Source organism: Crocuta crocuta, unplaced genomic scaffold (assembly GCF_008692635.1).
Source record: "Crocuta crocuta isolate KB4526 unplaced genomic scaffold, BGI_CrCroc_1.0 scaffold118, whole genome shotgun sequence".
NCBI lineage: Eukaryota > Metazoa > Chordata > Mammalia > Carnivora > Hyaenidae > Crocuta > Crocuta crocuta.
The window spans coordinates 4,544,180-4,559,852 of NW_027551558.1; the positions used below are offsets into that span (position 1 = coordinate 4,544,180).

Genomic DNA, 15,673 nt, shown 5'->3' on the forward strand with positions numbered 1-15,673 from the left:
TAAGCAATTCTAGAATTGTCCCTGTTTAAGAGTTAAAAAAATTTTTTTGAATATTTATTTACTTTTGAGAGAGCGGGAGAGACAGGGCATGAGTGGAGAAGGGGCAGAGAGAGGGAGACACAGAATCCGAAACAGGCTCCAGGCTCTGAGCTGTCAGCCCAGAGCCTGAGGCGGGGCTTAAACTCATGAAGCATGAGATCATGACCTGAGCCGAAGTGGGCTGCTTAACCCAGGGGCCCCAATAGCTAAAGAAGATTATGTTCATTACATCTAAACCATGACCTATTCAGAGGTATTTTGTTTTGTTAGATAAAATCATTATGTACGACCTCAACATAAAAATGGGTAAAAGCAGTGTTGCACTAATTGAACTATCTGGAAGGTATGGGCAGTGGGGAGAAAGTTGGGGGCAGCTCACACGTTTCCCTCTCATTCCACCCTGCTGCCCAAGATGGTCCCTAAGACACCATGAGGAGCCCTAGGACTCCCCAAACACAATCTGGAAGTCTATTCTTAACATGTTCGCCATTATTAAGCTATTAAGCACACACATCGCATTATAGATCTTGATATATAAATGGATAAAATATAAACCACTTTGCCTGCATGTGTATGAGCCCCTACAACATAGGCTGTAAAGAGACAAAAGCTTGGCATCACAAGCCTCATGCAGAAATAGCGATGTTGGTTTCAGAGCCCTCAGCCTGGACAGTGATCATTATCAGTGTAGCACGTGGGAAGGACCCTGTGACTCTCCCATGGCACATATACACCATTTCCTGTTAGATTTGTGGCTTGGTCACTCTTTGAAGAACCCTCCATTGCTCAGCAGCCTATCTCTTAGAGTAGCTTCTGCTTAGGGAAATTGGCTTCCCCCAGAGGCTGGGTGTCCTCCCTCAGATCTGCACTTTAGTTTTGATTTGGCTCAGTCTTGGGCACTGGTTTCACGAGTACCCCTGCTTTAGATAAGTATGTTGATAGCTGCAGGGAAGCACATCCTCTCTGTGCCTGCCTGACAGTCCTGGCCGACCATCAGCATCAACATAACAGCACATTTGTCCCCTCCGTCTTTCCCCTAGTATCCTAGAAGAAAGGCTGAAGGTCCTTCACATTCTTTTGTCCTCACTGGAGGTGTCCGAAGCAGCCACGCTTCCCCTCTGCAGCCTCTGTCCTAGACACCCCCTAGTATAAGTTGCCTTCCTGGGAAAGTGCCAGCACTTCCAAAACCTCATCTCAAGATTCACTGTCCAACAGGCAATTCCAAAGAGATGAGAGGATACGCCTCTCTGCCCCTGCCTGTCACACTAGCCCGTTGTGTGACCTGGGTCAATCCCCTGGTTTTGGACTCTGTGGGCAATAAGCTCTCTGCTTTAAGAGAATATAACTCTATTTTAATAAATGTTTCAGCACATAATAGACCTACATGGAGTATTTGTACATCTTAGATGGCTGGCTATTCATGGATTCTCTGAAATGGACCCCGCTGTTTAAGGACACCTGAATCCACAAAAGAGAATGCCATTATTCTATCAATAATAGTTAATTATTGGTCTTAGATGGAACTGTTTGCACTTAGACTTAAAAATATGCACACAAATTAACTGGCATGTGAAGAGCTAATACTCATGCTGTGTACTGAGTGGTTTTGTAGAAGAGAATTCTTTTTTTGCTCCTGGATGGAAGGTAGAACAAAGAAGGTATATACAAAGTGATGTGACATAAAGAAAAAGACAGAAGAAGATAGATGTAGGAGTTCATTTTGATGACCCATATTGTATTAAAACAGGTGGAAATCTATGTTGAAGATGAGGAAGGGAAATGTTCACATAAGTGAAAAGGCATCCACAGACATTTTAAAAGTAAAGGAACTGGACCCAAAGGTTTATTAATGTCTTTTAGAGGATACATTTAATGTGCTCATTTAACACACTTAATACAAAACTTAATAATAACACACTTAATATATTTTATAACACATATAATACAAAAGCAAAGCAAATAAGTTAACATAATAGAGACTCTGATGATAGCAATAAAATTTCTTTGGACCGTATGTTTTCACACATAATTCCATTCTTTTGACTTTTTTAGCCATCCAACCAGCACACAAAGTTTTAAGCTCTCCAAAAAGCAATTTGCTTTCTGACACTGAAAATCTAGTAAAATCTTATATATTCTTTCCTTTTCAGCAATATTTACCACAGCTGTTTTAAACAGTCTCTGCTTTAAACCTGTACGGAACATTCATGCTGCATCCATATAGTCCAACCAGGCTTCCAAATCTAAGCAAATCTTTCCTTTCTGTGTAAAGTGGATATTTGTCACTCACTCAGTGATTTCCATGGACTGTCATTAATGCTGAGGCCACCAAAAAAGCCCACAGGGCTGTGCTCACTTGAGGGAGACAGACCCATGTCTTCCAATGTCAAGTTTCACGCCTGCAATGAAGAAATATCTTTTGCCTTATTGATATGATTTTCTTATATGTTTCTTTCCGTGCACAAATGTCCTCAAGTCAAAATTGCCTTCCTTCCAGATCTCTTTCCTTTTCCTGCTCTCTGGCTAGTATTTTAGTTCACTGCTAAATCACTGATCCAACAATTAACAATGACAATTAATGTGACAATTAATAAGAACAGTAATACCACACATGCTCTGTTAACTTTGTGCCAAGAACTGTGGTAATGTCTTTATTTATTCATTTAGTTCCCCTATGAAGTAGGCACAATTACTCTAAATTCCAATTTTACAGGTAAGAACACTGACACACAGATCGGGTAGGAAAGGTTGGAGGGGCCGCAGAAGTAGCTGGCACAGGATTCGAACTCTAGCATCTTGGCTGCACAGATCATGCTCGACAACCACGCCCTGCTGCCTCCCCCTTAAGGGCATTTTAAATATATATATTTTTTTTAAATCAAGCAAGTAACTATCTTTTTATCCCCCCTGCTAATGAAGAGTAGTGGCTAATGGCACACACGGAATATCTGACCCAGCACTCATCCTTTGTATAAACATTCTTGTTTGTGAAATCAACAAATGCTTCAGAGCTATTTTGAAAGACCCAGAGAATGATTTGAATGAAGATGTGTGTCTTGGCCTATGGGGAAGTTCCCTCCAAACAGGCCCAGCTAAGCAAGCCCTGTGCAGTGCTTTAGGGGGGTTCCAATAACTAGTTTATGTGGGTCTGCAGCTGTGGTCAGGACACACTGAACATGTCCTGAGGTTGAGGACTTGTCACACCTTGGGCCCCTACTCTGCACACAGCCCCCGCCCGCTCTCTGCCACATCCCAGGGACTATCCAAGGTGCTTGGAGGTAGGAGGCACTGTGGGGGAGTGAAGGCACCATTTCAGTACAGGCTCGTAGAAAATGCCACTTCATGAACTTAAAACCCTTAGTTCAATCATGGGCATTAAAAACATGAAGACTGCCCTTTTTGTAGGGCATAAGTTACTTTGCTTCATGGTCAGCCTCACATTTGCTGAATGTGGATTGAGAAGGAGCACCTGTAGCCGGTTATGGAGGAGGAAGAAACAGGAGGTACATTGCTTTTGAACTCTAGGTTCCACTGGGAGCACATGACCACAGCTCAATGTTTAGTCCTAACCTAGTGACGACTTTCATCTTCAGACCATCAGTAGAATTTTCAGAGAGCTGAATATTTTTAATAGTGCCCTTTGTTAAAAACAGTCTCCTTCACTCCCGGGCCCAGAGCATGGAGAGCTCCTTCTTACGTTTGCCTTTTCTAAAGATCAGGACCGTGAAAGAACAGGCAAGACTTCAGATTCAGCTCCACAAGGCTTGCACATTTTTGCAGGCATCAGGTAAAGAAGATTTTTCCAGAACCTTGAGTTATACGACAGAGGTTTATCAGCGTTCCACTTCAGAACTCTGTGAGATTTCAAAAGCTTTAGTGATTGGGGGAAGAATGTGACGTCACTCATGGGTGTAAATTCAATTAGGATGATTTTAATTTTCCTTTCTACCAGAGCTTCATGGAGTCCACTTTCAAGTTCATACCTGACTTCATTGGACATGTAGCTTTTACTTAGGACAATGATTAGTCTTCTGCTTTTCTCTATCAACGAGTGGATTTCATCAACAACAGCTGAAAATGCAAGATGTGGCCAAGTAATTAAAGAGAACTAAAAGAGCAGACAGGAGATTAAAACCACTTTGCAGAGTCTAATTTTGTATTATTTAACTCTACTTAACTAGTAAGTTTTTCAAGACAGACCATTTATTCTTAATTTCATACACCTTTTGAAAACAATCATCTAGATAACAACAATAATGAACTTGGCACTACTCTATGCCACACCCTCTTCTAAATGTTTTATGTATATCAACTCATTAAAGCATCATAATGACCCTATGAAGAAAGTAATGTCATCACCACCATTTTACAGATGAGGAGGGCAAAGTACAGAGTGGTTAAGAAACTTGCCTAGAGTTACACAGCTCGTAAATGGCAGAATGAGAACCAGAACCTGGGGGTCTAGTTCTGGAGCACCTGTTCCTAACCATCATGCTGTCTTGCTTGCCTCTCCACAGGCAGGGAGGAGCACACTAAAATCCAAATTTAAAGATATCTATCTATCTATCTATCTATCTATCTATCTCCATCTATCCCACCATTAGTCCAGACCAGAAGTTGACAGACAGTGAATGTTCCAGGCTTTGCAGGCCATACTATCTTTGTCACCCTGCTCATCTCTGCTATGTAGCTCAAAGGCAGCCACAGACAACACATGAACAAATGTCACCTCGCTGTGTTTCAACAAGGGTGACAGACTGGATCTGACCCATTGGTGATAGATGGCCAATTTCTGGTCTAGACCTCTACCCTTTCTCGAATAGAGGTTTTAATCCAAACTACTTACAATTAAATACACATCATCCTTTATTTTTATTTAAGAACAAGGAGAAATCTATTTAATTAATTAATTTGTTAAAAAGTAATATACTTTCTCCTTCTAACTGGTAGTATTTTCCCTTTCTCGTTTGTAAGCTGGATGGGTAGGGGGAAACTACAATTGTTCCTTATTTCCTGCTATGTCTTCAATGCCAAGCTCAGATTTCAGCACAAGGCTGGCACTCAGTATATGTTGGATGAATGGATGATAGTGACAGTGAAAACATTTATACTGCGTCCTTGGTAACACACCAGCCCCCAAAATATTTTGACGTAGATTTCAGATATTTGCTCTGGAAGACTTCAGAGAAAATATATGGAAATGTTACTAAATTTCTTGGCTTCGAACTGGAATTTGCTTCAATACATGTTTTAGGGTCGTTTATATTCATCTACTAATAAAAAAACTGAATTTCATGACTAAAATCCGATGTGAATCCCCAATCTCCTTTTATTTACCTTTTTCTGACTGTAGTTTTCACACCAGTGTCAACCCAATAAAGAACAAGTATTTTCTGGTAAGAATGAACTGTGTTTATATTGCAGAGAATCATGTCCTGCTGTATAAAACATTACCAAAAGAGAGATTCTGACGGTGGCGCCTTTCTAGATAAATGCCTCATGACAATGCCAGTTCTGGGCCTGGTTCTGAAAGTGGAATGCCCTTTCCCCAAAGGTTCAGAGAAGTGGGAAGCGCATTGAAGAGCCTGGGGCCCAAAGAGGTTACTCCCAGAAGTAGTCTTGTTAGCTTTTTTCTCACTATTGATTATATTGATTTAGCTGGTTATTTCTGGTTTAGAGGATCATGTTCATTTGTTTTTAAGCAAAACAGGATTGTCTTTTGTAAGGCTAAATTATTCATCTTTTAAAAGGAAAATCTCTTCACCAGTTCTTTATCTTCCCTTTCTTACCTCCTCCAGGCACCACATCCCTTTCATATATGCATAATTTATACCCAAAGTGCTTCTCCAACACCTTGGGCAAAATCTCCACAGCGAAGGTGTGCTCCTCTCCATTCTCGGGTCCGCATTCTTTCAGGTAAGACACAAAAGCATCGTATGTTTTCCCATCTAAAAAATAAGGTTTTCTCTTTTAATTACAGTGCAAATAAAAGTCTAAGTATAAATTTGAGTGAAAGTCATGAAAATGGGAGTGGAACCATTGAAAAAGAAAAATTAAATAAAGCATCTTTCTGTCCAAATGCATCAAATTGTACACATTAAGTATGTGCTGCTCCTTGTATATTGATTGGAGCTCAATGAAGCCATTTTAAAAAAGAATAAAGAAGACATTTTTGCTAGAACACAAATTAAAAATTAGAGCAAGAATGTTTAAACTAGGTAACTTATAAGGTCCATCAAATGTATTTTGGTTCTAGGATTCTTTTTAGACATTATTCTTTATCTAAGACTTTTTAAGTTGTCGAAAAAAGACAAATTCATTATTAAAGACAAACAAAAAAAGACATAAATTCATTATTATTCACCAACTCTCATATGTTGGTTGCTAATCAAGCAACCAACTAGCAAACTGCTTTTTAAGCATGTACATTAAGAGCCCTCCCCCCTACCCCCCTTGTTTGACACTGCGGAGGAATGGAGAGAAATAGTAGATCCAGGAACTCAAGGAATTTAAAGGCAATAAAAAGCCAAGGAGACCAAATATGTCCTCAGTCTAGAATTGGAAAGCAAATCTCAGCTTGGCTTTCTCGTATCACCTAACTCTGCCAGCATCCTCATATGTCTATGCTCAAAACGACTCACCGGAAAGCCAAGGCAGAAATAAAGCTGAGAGTTTACACTGGTGAGTGAGAAGAGACAATAGAGGTGATTTAACAGGAGATCATGGGGGAAGAGAAGGGGAAAAAACAGTTACAAACAGAGAGGGAGGGAGGCAAACCCGTAAGAGATTCTTAAATACAGAGAACAAACTGAGGGTTGGTGGGGGTATGGAGAGGGGAAAGTGGGTGATGGGCATTGAGGAGGGCACTTGCTGGGCTGAGCACTGGGTGTTGTAGATAAGTGATGAATCACGAGAATCTACTCCCCAAACCAAGAGAATACCGTATACACTGTATGTCAGCCAACTTGACAATACATTATATTAAAAACAAAAACAAAAACAAAAACTACGCTACGGGAACACATGCTGTGATATTTAAAAATATATGGTACTAGATGCCAGTATGAAAACTTCCCGGCTGCTGAAAGGTTTTCACTGATAATAACATCTGCTCCTATTTAATTCCAGATAATGAAGCACATTCAGGAGGCTAAGGCAACAAAACCAAGATGAAAGTGTTACCTAAGTAACAAGGACCATTGTACTAATTGGGTAGCTACAAAATTACATACATCTCTGTCTCTTCTACCTTCATCCAACGTATCTGGGAAGACAAAGCAGACAAATGCAACAAATTGAAAAAGTTTACAAAGAACACTTTGGCAGAGTCGAGACAGTGTAATAAAACAAGCAAAACAAACAGAATCAAGCAGTCAGACACTACGGAGTGATCTCCAGGGGACACGCTTTCTGCGAAGAGGAGATTTGAGCCAGGTCCTAAAGGGTACAATTGATGCTAACTGAAATTGGTAGAAGGGAAAGTGGGAGGGGCATGGTCTAGCCTATCCCCCCGGAGTTAGATGCATGCTTGCCTGTATTATTGGGATTATGTATTTCCTACTGAGTTGAAAGCTAAATATTATTGGATCTTTTATTAAAATCTAACAGGGTGAAACCATTCCAGGTTCACGGTCTTTGTGGTGTCACATCATGCATGCTCAACAATTCAGCCCATTACCTTCAATGGTTCAGAAAACACTTTCTATTTCTGGCAAAGCTTCTTCAATTTTACCTACAGTTCAGGTTGAGCAGTTCAGGTCGGAGCCTACTGTTGATTTAAAGCAACTGCTTTGGAGAATTGCATGCATACAAAAGAAAGGACGGGGTGCCTGGGTGGCTCCGTGGGTTAGGCATCTGACTTTGGCCCTGATCATGATCTCACGGGTTGAGTTTGAGCCCCTGTGCTGATGGCACTTTGGATTATCTCTCTCCTCGCCCTCTGTCCCTCCCCCGCTAGCTCTTTTTATCTCAAAATAAATAAATAAATAAACTTAAAAACATTTTAAAAGATGTTTTGGTAAAAACTGTAGAATTAACATGCATATCGAAGGTAGGACAAGCTGGGTATATAAACAAAGAGCCAGTTCCTAGTTTAATCACTAAGTGGGTCCCTCACATAATTCTGTTAGATTGCTGTGAAATACAGCTATTTATTAGTGTAAAAGCTAGTGCTTCCATTAGTACTCATTATGTCAATGATTAGAGCAGGCACCGAGGAGTAAGAAATAAATAAGCACACTGTTTTAAAAGGTACATTTTTTGGGGGCGCCTGGGTGGCTTAGTCGGTTAAGTGTCCGACTTTCACTTAGGTCATGATCTCACAGTTCATGGGTTCGAGCCCCGCGTCGGGCTCTGTGCTGACTGCCAGCTCAGAGCCTGGAGCCTATTTCAGAGTCTGGAGCCTATTTCAGTCTGTATCTCCCTCTCTCTCTGACCCTCCCCTGCTCACGCTGTCTCTCTCTCTCTCTCTCCTAGAAATAAATAAAAATATTAAAAAAAAAAATAAAAGGTACATTTTTTTTTGTATCATGATGTAACTAATTGCAATAAACCGGGAAGACAATACAGGCAAATTTGTACTGTAATATACAAGTTATACAGCTTTACTCTTACCCATAAAAAATTGGGTAATTAAAAAATGATTAATTTTCAAATGCTTTATTTCAAGCCATTCTCTTCTTGGTTTAGCAAATCTTGTAATTTATATTATAATTGATTTTAAACCCAGGTAACGAATGGCTTGCTGGCTTTGATAACATAGTAAAGTGCTTAAGATAAGGTACTTGAAAGCTAATAGTAATTATTTTGGGTTCTGTATAAATGAAGCCCTCACGTGAATGGGCACTTGGGACTTTCAGGAATCAGGCCAGTGCTTCTCAAACTGTGTTCAGCAAATGACAATGTTTTCATTTAATTTGACTGGTTTGGGTTGATTGGTTTCATTTCGAATCCTTCATAAACCAATACTGAAAACATTCCTGGATATTGCAGCAATATCAGTTTGCTATGAATGTTTTAATTTTTTGCACGTCTATCTCTATTTCTGCCTTTTCCACAACCGATGTGTGTCACGGACCACACTTTTAAATATAGCAGATGCAGAGCACATCTGTAAACGTTTCCGTGCACTGCTGCATTGGGAGGTAGGAAGTGTGAACTAGAACAATTGTGAATTGGGTCAAACACAACAAAGAGGGGAAAAAATTCTTAACTGAAGATCAGAAAGATAGATATCAGTGAATGCTCATTTTGAGGTACATTCTGGTCAACGCAAGGAGAGACCTGCTCATAAGGTGCCAAAAAGAGAGCTCTCAGTTGCTTGTAGCATTTCTCTCCATCCCCAAAATTGCACACACACACACAGAGGTTCAAAGCTAAATTGATTGGCTCTGTTAATTTTAGATTTTTTTTTTTTATAAAATAAAAGAGAGAGAGAGAAGGAGAGAGAGAACCTAAGCTGGCTCTGTACTGTTAGCACAGAGCCCAACGTGGGACTCCATCTCACAAACTGTGAGATCACGAACTAAGCTGAGATCAAGAGTCAGATGCTTAACCGACTAAGCCACCCAGGTGCTCCTGATTTTATACTATTAATTAAAAGTTGCAAATGTGAAAAATCTGAGACTTCCTTCGTAACTTGAGGTTAGGAGGGTTTTACTACTTCTGACCACAAATCTAGATTTAAAAAGTCCCTAATAGTAAAAATGTACACCAGAAACTAATAGAACCTTGTGTCAATTATACATCAAGAAAAATAAAAAAATCTTCCACATATCATACTATAAGCAAAGTCAAAAGACAAAATCTAGGACTGGTATTTTCATTTCATATTATAAACAACAGGCTAGCCTCCTTAAAATAGAAATAGCTCCTAGACATAAACAAGAAAAGGAAAGGGCAATAGAAAAAGGGCAAAGGATATGAATGAGTACTTTGAGAAAGGAAATACAAATGAGTCTTACACAAATCAAAAGTGACTCTGACACAGTAAGTGAAATGGCAAATGGAAGCTACACAGAGATACAACAATTTACCTATCAGATTGGCACATATCCAAAAGGTTTTAGGGAAGGCCATGGGGAAAAAGTGACTCCATTCTTTGAAGGTGGGGGTAGAAGAGCGGTAGGGAGGGTACATTAGCAATATCTGTCAAAGTAACAATTGCCTCTAATCTTCGTATTGCCGGCAGTTCCTCTTTGGAGAATCTTTCCTTCAGCTATACTGCACACGGTTGAACCAATGACTGTACAAAACTATCCATCACATCATTTCTGTATTAACACACTGTTGTGAATAACCCGCAAGATGACCAAATAGACAGTGAGACATCTGCAGAAATAAAACACCGTAGAAGCCAAACATATGAGAGACTTTACAAACTCCTATAGAAGAGCATCCAAGGCATATTAAAGCAAAGTTCAAAATAGCGTACATATGGGGTGCCTGGGTGGCTTAGTCGGTTAAGCATCCGACTTTCGCTTAGGTCATGATCTCGCGGTTTGTGGGTTCGGGCCCCGCGTCGGGCTCTGTGCTGACTGCCAGCTCGGAGTCTGGAGCCTGTTTCAGAGTCTATGACTCCCTCTCTCTCTGCCCCTCCCCTGCTCACGCTGTCTCTCTCTCTCTCTCTCTCCTAGAAATAAATAAAACATTAAAAAAAAATAGCGTACATAATATGCCAACGTTTGTTTTTAAAACAGGGGTGGAAGTCGATTCTATATTCTTATTTGTTCAGCTATACTATCAATGGCGGATGAAGTGGGAAAAACAGACATAGGACAGGGTGACAGGGAGATATTCCACTGTACCATTTCTTACACTTTTTGTGCTTTGAACTATGTGTTTCCTACACACACACACACACACACACACACACACAGGTGCAATGCGGTAGGCTGATGTTTTAAAATTTAGTAACCATCTTTTATTTAATTGAAGTATACATAATTCAGTAACTATCTTGAAACTTGAGGACTTCTTTGAATCACTTTTAAAAACAGAGAAACTGAGACACCGATTTGCTACACAGAAAGGGCCATAGATTAAAAACTGGCAGATCTAGGAAACTAGAACCTGGGTCATTCGCCTTCGAGTCCAGGGTTCTTGTAGGCAAGAACAGGCAGCCTCTTTTGTCAGGTTAAAATAATGACTACAATGCAATTCAATTCCATTTAAATGAGGTTTATTGAATGTGCATCAGATGCTCAGATCATGTGTGAATAACGACAGCTTGTGGGCACAAACCTCTCACAGGCCATGAAGGAGGACGTGACATACATGCATCAAACAATTAGAGAATAATTTCTGGCAACATATGAGCAAGCACAAAAAAAGGTGATACAAGACAACATTTGTGAGGGATGCTATGTTCAAATCAATTTTTCCTATGGAAAACTACCACACATGAAGACTACAATGTAATCAAAATGAAATGAAGATTAATGTCTCTTTATTTGGTTTCTTTAAAAAAATTTTTTTAATGTTTATTCATTTTTGAAAGAGAGAGCATGAGCGGAGAAGAGAGAAAGGGAGACACAGAATCTGAAGCAGGCTCCAGGCTCTAAGCTATCAGCACAGAGCTCGACGTGGGGCTCGAACCCATGAACTGTGAGATCATGACCTGAGCCAAAGTCAGACGCTTAACCAATTGAGTCACCCAGATGCCCCTCTTTATTTGGCTTCTTAATGAGGCAAGAAGATAAGAAATTCCAGCATTATGATATTCATTACCTGTTAACGTTTCATCTTTCCTCATGAGATGTCTATAAAATAGAGCCAAGTCAACTCTATAAATGACACCTATTATCACTAGGCACACAACTACCATCGAGACCAAAACAGCCACAATCATTCCTCTGGTGAAGACGTAGCCTGGAATGTCAGCCATATCTTCTAGAAATAAAAAGAAAATGGAAACCATTAATGAAAGCTGGTATACCGGTGTCTCCCACCATCACACCTCACAGTCATCAGTTTTTATATTTAGCACTAATCCCAGTTGTCTGTCTAACTCATTCCGTTAACTTAGTCCACATTCCTGCCTTTAGTCTGGAGTACTGACCTTTCTACCAAAATTCTTCCAATTTTGAAAGAATAAAAATACGTAAAAGGAAATTCAGAGACCTGAACTGAAAGCACTGTGATAGAGCCTATCCCTACTCGGGGAAGGCAAGGATGATAAGACACTAGGGTGGGGGCGCCTGGGTGGCTCAGTCAGTTAAGCGTCCAACTTCGGCTCAGGTCATGATCTCACCGTTCGTGGGTTCGAGCCCCACGTCGGGCTCTGTGTTGACAGCTAGCTCAGAGCCTGGAGCCTGTTTCAGATTCTGTATCTCCCTCTCTCTGACCCTCACCTGCTCATGCCCTCTCTCTCTCTCTCTTTCTTTAAAAAAAAAAAAAAGACACCAGGGTGAAATGCACAGGGACCCAAACACATATCTCAGCTGGTATGTTGAGAGCATAAGTGGAAGTATACGGTCTTGAGAGAGCTAGTGCTTAACCGAGCTTGTGTGGGCTCCCAGCCTAGCTCCATCACTTAGTTTGCGTCCTACAGAAAGTCACAGATTCCCTTCACTCTTAGCATCTTCATCCATAATATGAACCCATTTCTGAGCAGCTAAGGGGCCAATGGCCCTGGGTTGTATTGTATTGGTGGTGGATGGAGGGGGGTGACTCTGGAATGTTCCACCAGGTAGGCAGGGGAAAATTTTAGGCATCCACAGATCGGAGCCATCAACTGTCCACCTTCCAGATCCAAGGACTGGTCCCAGAAAGGGAAGCCCCAGTTAATCCTGGTTGAATGAATGACCACATGCAAGGGCCCCCTGTGTCCAGTGAGCAGCTAGGGTACGCTGGAGGCCGCAGTACAACTAGTATCACCGGCCTCACCCTACACCGAGCTGCAAGCGTGCCTCCCTTCATTATGGATGTGTGAGAGCTGCCCTGACTGCCTTCCTCATGACACTCAGCTACATAGCTCTATCTCCGGGCTTCATCTGCCCCACTCTCTTGGGCCCCTGGTGCTTATCTAGGACTGCAGTATGATTGGAAGCAAAGGATCAGAGTTTGTGGTTTCATTTACTGCACGAAATCAACGTGCAGGGGACTCCAGCAGAGGACTGAGTCCCTGTTTAGCCTGAATGCCTATGACACAAGGCGGATAATTTCACCTCTCCGGAGCCTGCTTCCTGGGGTATAAAATGGGCGGAGTGGTGATCTCTGAGGGGTCCTCAGCAGCAACTTTCTAAGCTGCCACAAACGTCCAAAATAAAACTTCCTCATACCTTTTTTCAACAAGACAAAGTTCATGGTGTCTGTGCCTGCCTCACTGGCCACAGTGCAATTATATGAAAATTGTAGATTTTTCTCATTAATATTCTTAATTCTCAACATTCTTGACACGTACAATTTGCCTTCTGGAGTCCTATAAAAGAGGAAATAGTTCAGTGACAGGCTTTATTCATTGCCAGCAACATTACCCATGAGAGAGGAATTCATATGTGCAAATACTCAAAGGCAGTGGCTATTTGGCTCTGTGGAACCTCCCCTTTTGGTGGGTCCTCAGAGTGTGGGTTACCACGAACCTCTGCTCCCCCGGAGAGTATCAGAGTGGCCACAAGCAGCCGTCTTGAGGCCACCGGGGGACGATCCTGTGAACCGTCCAGAGTGAAAATGTCGGGAAGGTAACGATGCTAAGTTGGAAACACAAGACACTGTTGTCTCTCAGTCCTTTTCCCCCATTTCTCCTCTCCCAATGACTTAGCGTTCCTCCCATGGGGAGGTCTCCACCGACTGTGACAAAGCTGCAAATAATTCAGCAGAGATACAGATTCCTACCAAGCTTGTCCATGCAGTCCTGAAGATCACTTTCATTTTGTTTGGCATCGAAAACAAACTTAAGAATGACACTATTGTCAAATGCACCTGCAGGCATATGAGAAATACCAACTAAGCTGCTCAGCAAGTGTCAGAGAATGACATAGACGACCATTAGCAGCAAGCTGTCTTTCTCTTGTTAAAAGATTCGAGTTGTCCTGTCGTTGATGCAAGGCAACTAACTGCTCGTGACATCTGCTTCCGCGCCACTGACAGGCTGTGAAAGGACCATGTCAGTCAGCACTCCCCAGGTGCGCTCACTCATCTGCCACGCCCCTAGCAGCAGGTGTCTCTATATTTGGGACACGGCACCCTCTGCAGCCTCCAACCATGTCAAACACATTTTAGAACATAATTCTGTAGGGGCGCCTGGGTGGCTTAGTCGGTTAAGCATCCGACTTTCGCTTAGATCATGATCTCGCGGTTGGTGGGTTCGAGCCCCGCGTCGGGCTCTGTGCTGACTGCCAGCTCAGAGCCTGGAGCCTGTTTCAGTCTGTGACTCCCTCTCTCTCTGACCCTCCCCTACTCACGCTGTCTCTCTCTCTCCTAGAAATAAATAAAACATTAAAAAAAATTTTTTTTAAAGTTTAATAAAAAAAAAAGAACATAATTCTGTAAAGAAGTCACCATTCCAGAAATGGCAAGTATCTCACATCAATGAAAGATCCCGAAGTAAGGCATAAAAGGCCAGTGAGAAGCCAAGACAGATGTTAGAAAAAGCACATGCACCTAATTGTAAAGAAAGACCGCCCTATTCTCTTAGCTTAGCTTAAGCGCCATTGCAGATAGTTTGGCGAGTTGGTCTTCTACCCCTCCAAAGATGAGCGATAGATCACTAGAAGGGGGACATGCAGAGCCCCAGGGAAGGTCCGATGCTAAGAATAAGACACCATGGCCGGACCGCCCTGCAATTCAACTGAGCCACCATTCACGTGCCTGCTACAAGGCAAAGTGACAGACCTTGCACCATAAGGAGCTTGCAGACAAGTGTTAGCAAGATTCAAGAGCTGTTAGCATGACATCAAAGAATTTTTTTAAGTGTAAAAAGCAGAAAAGATCCTCGAAAGTGCAGCTAAGGTAACAGACACCTTGAGATCCCTACTCACTAAAACCTGAGTATATCAGTACCTTACTAATTAGAGTAAAGACCCAAAGTCATTCAAAAACACTCCAACAACCACAGGCTTAGCATGTTCTGTTTTAATAAGTGTGACCATTCCTTCCTACGGAAGAACATAGGCTACGTAAGTATTAATACACATGTAATTTGGAACATTTTGCCCCAAAAGTTCGATATTTATACAGAACCAGTGCCCTCTTCGGTTTTAAATTATTTTACGTGTTCTTATTGTGTTTCTAATTTCCATTAATAAACTCTTGACAGCAAAATTGCTGCAATAATTACTATGTCCAATATCAATCTGCCAACAATGAATGTCACCGGGTAGGCAACTGGTAAATCGGTGCTTCCGTGAGACAACCTGCAACTGACAACCTTGGGAGACTTGTCCATGTTGATAAATTTCCTTAATGCTTACTTTTAAGAAAGATAATCACAGGAATGAAGGTTCTAAAAAGAAGCTACAAACTATCTCTAAGGCACAGGAGGCAATGTCTTTGTCAGTGTATCTCATACCTATCAAAGCAATGCCTCNTGACTATTTCCTTCTTTGTGATTTTCAGGATTTATCCAGTTTCTGATAATGAATTATTTTTGGACGATAAGAAAAATAGAAGGTATCCATGTGTAAGTAAAGGAAGG

The 15,673-nt window shown here is 41.4% G+C and overlaps 1 protein-coding gene across 2 annotated transcripts in view; it reads right to left on the minus strand.

Moving 5' to 3' along the window:
- Positions 1-1,851: 1,851 nt before the first annotated feature.
- IL18R1 (interleukin 18 receptor 1) overlaps positions 1,852-15,673 on the minus strand; it is a 36,976-nt gene continuing 23,154 nt past the window's right edge. Inside the window, exons 8-11 of one of the 2 annotated variants that reach the window (XM_077749214.1) lie at positions 13,320-13,459; positions 11,767-11,925; positions 5,829-5,987; positions 1,852-4,110 (exon numbers count right to left, since the gene is read on the minus strand). In XM_077749214.1, coding sequence (XP_077605340.1) covers positions 3,755-4,110; positions 5,829-5,987; positions 11,767-11,925; positions 13,320-13,459 — 814 coding nt within the window. In that variant the 3' untranslated portion in view covers positions 1,852-3,754. Of the gene's footprint in view, positions 4,111-5,828; positions 5,988-11,766; positions 11,929-13,319; positions 13,460-15,673 lie in introns of both variants that reach the window. The other variant, XM_077749213.1, reaches the window with a different exon arrangement.